A 4,406-nucleotide genomic window follows, 5' to 3' on the forward strand; every position below is an offset into this window, starting at 1 on the left:
ATCCCGGACCCTAATGCAGAACCCCCAGACCTCCTTAGAAATGCAGGGTCCCGGACCCCAATGCAGACCCCCGGACCTACTGAGCCCAAACCAGCATTTTAACAAGATCCCTGGGTAATTTGTATGCACCACTCCCATCCGAGGGGAAAGATATTTAAGAAAAGACCCCATTGGGTGATGTTTGGTGGAATGAATGGATGGTTCTACTTGAGGGAGGTCGTGAGGGAGGACGGACAGATGAACATAAAGTGATGGGCTAGAAAATTATACTAATTTGAGGTTAAGGATAAAAAGATCCAGTTAGTAAAATTCCACAGAGCTAAGCTTTCTAAAAATGGAAATGTGTGAAAAAGTTCTACAGGGTTCTCTTTATTCTGTTGTATTAGATTCCTGGGGCCACCATAACGAACGGCCACAGACTAGTGCTTAAAACAACAGAAATAAATATTCTCTCGCATTCTGGAAGCCAGAAGTCCAAAGTCCAGGTAGGTGTCAGCAGAGTAGGTTCCTTCTGGAGCTTGTGAGGGAGGATGTGCCCCACGCCTCTCTCCTGGCTTCCCAAGCTGGTTGTCAGTCCTTGGCCTTCCCAGGCTTGCACATGTCCCGCTCCAGTCTCTGCCTCTGTCGTCACGTGGTATTTCCCTGGTGTGCCTGTATGTTTTCTCCCCTTCTTGCATAGACACCAGGGTGTTGGGTTAAGGGCCCATCCTACTCCAGTGTGACCTCATTTTAATTACATCTATAATAACACTGTTTCCAAATAAGGCCATGTTCTGAGGTTCCAGGAAGGATATGCCTCTTGGAGGGGACACTATTCAACCTAGTACATCCGTCTAACAAGAACAAAAGAGGTGAGTGCAGTGGGGATCATGCTGGAGAGATGTCAGGCTACTTGAGATTCATGGTCTCCTCTACTCCTGCTAGTGGCAGATGGCACATGGGGCTTGCAAGGGGTACCAGAGGCAGGAGAACTTGTATTCCCCATTGCTTGGTGGTATAGGAGAGCTTTATGTCCTTTGAAACACTCTGGGTTAATTGATCTAGGAACCCGAAGGATGTTGCCCTGTTTTCTCGTAAGGCATCGGCCATGGCTGTGAGTTTGAGAGAATAGGAAGTCATGGCAGGAGCCCAGCATCCCTGACTGAGACCAAAACTAAACTGAGAACGGAGAAAGATTTTTAATTCGGCAGATGCTAGGTAGCCCAAAAGATCTACATGTGAGATAGGTAAGGGATGGAAGTTCATTACTGCATGGCATGCCAAGTGGAAGGTCCAAAATGAGACTCAGAGAGAAAGAGAAGTTCAGAAATGTGCTCTGGAGACCCTCTGGGCTGAGGTGAGGCAGCTCTGAGGATGGGGCTGGTGTCCGTTTTATCCTTGACCTTTACTGAAGAGCCTCCCCTGGACGGGTATGTTGGGAATCAGGTAGTGTCCTGGGAGAGATCACAGTCTGTGCAGAGATGTGAGGCATCCCCCGAATTCTTTTTTTTTTTTTTTTTTTAAGATTTTATTTATTTATTTGAGACAGAGAGAATGAGAGAGAGCACATGAGAGGGGGGAGGGTCAGAGGGAGAAGCAGGCTCCCTGCCGAGCAGGGAGCCCGATGCGGGACTCGATCCAGGGACTCCAGGATCATGACCTGAGCCGAAAGCAGTCGCTCAACCAACTGGGCCACCCAGGCGCCTGGCATCCCCCGAATTCTGAGAAGTGGATGTAGTTCTCCTAAAGATACAGGGAAGACGTTGGAGATATTTCTTCTCGTGGTGGGGCTAGGGCCAGGGAGGGCCCCACAGAAAGGCACTTGAGCTGGTGGCTGAGAAAGGGGCTCCTAGACCAAGCAAAGCAGCCTTCTCTCTAGGGCCTCACCAGGCCCACGGCCGTCTATGGTAAAAACCAGCCCCAGTCCCTGCTGCCCTACTTTGGCTTTCCAAGAGGAGTCTAAAGAAAGAGTGACATAGAGGAAAAGAAGGGGCCAGATTTCCGGGAACAGGCCTGGGCTCCCCAGGGCTAGTCAGGATAGCAGACCCTGCTGCAGAGACTGGATATTGTCCGAATGTTTAAAAGCCTCAAGGCAGCCTGAGACAGGTGACCACGACTTGTTTCCAGGCAGGGAGGTTGCCCCTGCCCATGACCTTCCTAGTTTGTGTGAGAAGCGAGGCCTCCCTCCAGCAGAAGGATGGGCTCGGGCTCTCCAGCATGTCTGCCAAGCACAGGCTGAGGCCACCTCGCATCCTGCCCGCATCCTGCCCGGGAGCGCTCAGGCCCCAGAGGGACGCAGTGGGCCTGACAGTTCAGCCTTTCTCGCGGTATCCTACAGAAGATAGAGATGTATAGATGACGTGGTTGGCAGTGGAATTTTTTCTGCCCTGCTGGATTCAACTCCTGTCTCCAGCTGACTTTTCCTTTAATGAGGGAGCTTGGCTTTTAGGAACCGAGTCATTTTTCACAAGCAAATGGACTGTGGGCTCCCAGGGGCAGAGCGTTCCCTTGCAGGGAGGAGGAGGAGGGAGCAGGCTGCATTTGTAACAGATTCATCAAGTTAGAGCTGCTGCCTGATGCTCTGGCCCCAGGGATGAAAGGAACCTTTTACTCCCTTAACAGCTTCAAACCCAGCTCGGATTTCATAGGGAAAAGTGTATAGTCCTGGTCCCCATTCATTCCAGGCTTGTTCCCCTTTGTGGTTTCTACCAGCCAATGAAAGAGACCGATTTCTTGTTTGTCCTATTAATCAGATGTGCCCAGAGCTCTCTCCCACCCAGCAGGGCTGGTTTCGTGGGCATGCTAAGCGCTGGGACCTGCGCTTAGAAGGACCCTGGGCTTCATTGAACGCGTGCTCGACTGTTGTTGTCTCAAAAGTCTTCATAATTTTTGAACATGGTGCTCATGGTTTCATTTTGTACGGGGCCCTACAAATTATGCTGACTGTTCCTTAATGCCAGGCTCACCCCTGCTCCCCCATTTACCTCCCTCACTCTTCAATCTTGGCTTGAACATCCCTTCCACAGGATGAAATGTTATAATATTGATCATTAAATAACTTGGTCAACACTAATTGAATCTGTACAGCATGTCAGGCACTGAGCTAGGTGGTCTGTGTGGATTTTCTCATTTCATCCTCTCAACAACCTGTCAAACAGCTTTCTTGGTGGGTGGGGAGATTGGGGGCCTGGAGACTTGTCCCCTCAAGGAGGACACTAACCTTCTGTGATTGGGATGTGAAAAAAGTCATTTACAGTTTGAGTATTAAATGTCCCAACCCAAAGGAGCAACCCTTGAGACTACTCCAAGGCAGGTCAGTGTGGTCCCTTCTAGAGCCCACTAATGACAAAGGGGGAGGCGGGGTGACACAGGACAGAGCTGAGCTGCATCCTAATCTTGGCTCTTGTACCAACTTGCTTAGTTTTCTTGGCTGGTGCCAGAATCTCTGGGCCTAAATTCCTTTAACTATAAATCAAAAGGTCTAAATGAAATAATTTTTTCCAGCCCCAAAGTTGTAGAATTTTTTATTTAGAACCTCTGGGTGGGATGGGGTAGCTTTCAGACCACCAGGAGGTCTAATTTTTATCAAGATGGTCCAGCACTAGTCACTATGACTAAAAGGAAAAGAGCAATAACATGCTGTTTTATTGGAACCATAAGCATCTAGAAGACTTGTGTAATCCCAGGCCTCGGGTCTGTACTCTGCATGCCAGTGGGTCTTTGCCTTTGCTCAGTCCCGCAGGGTTTGTTTCTCCTTTCAATAGTTGTGACAAACATTTAGCCCTTCTTGTCTAGAGTGGGAATCAGTATATTTTCCATGTACCCTTAGTCTCCCCTGTTAAAGCTGGTGAAGTGTCCTGTTTTTAAAAAAGTCTGTGTCCTTCTACCCAAACTCACAGGTACAAAGGATTTAAAGGCAACTGCTCCATGACCTTCATCGACCAGTTCGAAGCGCTACACCAGTGTAACAAGTATTGTAAAATGCTGGGGCTGAGATCACTCCAAAACATCAGCCAGAGACAGAAGGAGCCACGTGTCAGTAAAAACAAAACTCAGCCCAACTCCACAACCGTCAAGATGGCGCCCGGGCCCCCCGCGGCAGGAAGGAAGACCTCGCGTCCCCTGTGAACTGATGGCCACCAGCCGGCAGCACCCAGCCTTGTGGGCGGAAATCTGAGGACACTCAAGAGAGAACGTGTAGCCTGCGTCACGCACAGCGGTGTGACCGTCCTATTTCCCGCTGCCCCGGCGCCCCCCTGCTTCCAAACCCATCACCTGCTGGCCTCCCTGAAACGACTTCGGGGCAGGATTTGTGACCAGACGTGGGGAGAGACGGAATCAGCTGTCACTCCCAGAAGACAGTCCATCTTTGTGCCCACCGTTAGCATGTTTACCGACTTCACGTTCTTTGTCTACTTGTGTGTTTG

General features: G+C 49.9%; 1 protein-coding gene across 1 annotated transcript in view; it reads left to right on the top strand.

Moving 5' to 3' along the window:
* The window catches only part of ALPK2 (alpha kinase 2), a 104,100-nt gene extending 99,993 nt beyond the window's left edge, over window positions 1-4,107 (top strand). The window contains exon 13 of the mRNA XM_021686224.1: window positions 3,879-4,107. Coding sequence (XP_021541899.1) covers window positions 3,879-4,107 — 229 coding nt within the window. The remainder of the gene's footprint in view (window positions 1-3,878) is intronic.
* The last annotated feature ends 299 nt before the right edge of the window (window positions 4,108-4,406 follow it).

This window comes from Neomonachus schauinslandi, chromosome 14, assembly GCF_002201575.2.
Source record: "Neomonachus schauinslandi chromosome 14, ASM220157v2, whole genome shotgun sequence".
Lineage (NCBI taxonomy): Eukaryota > Metazoa > Chordata > Mammalia > Carnivora > Phocidae > Neomonachus > Neomonachus schauinslandi.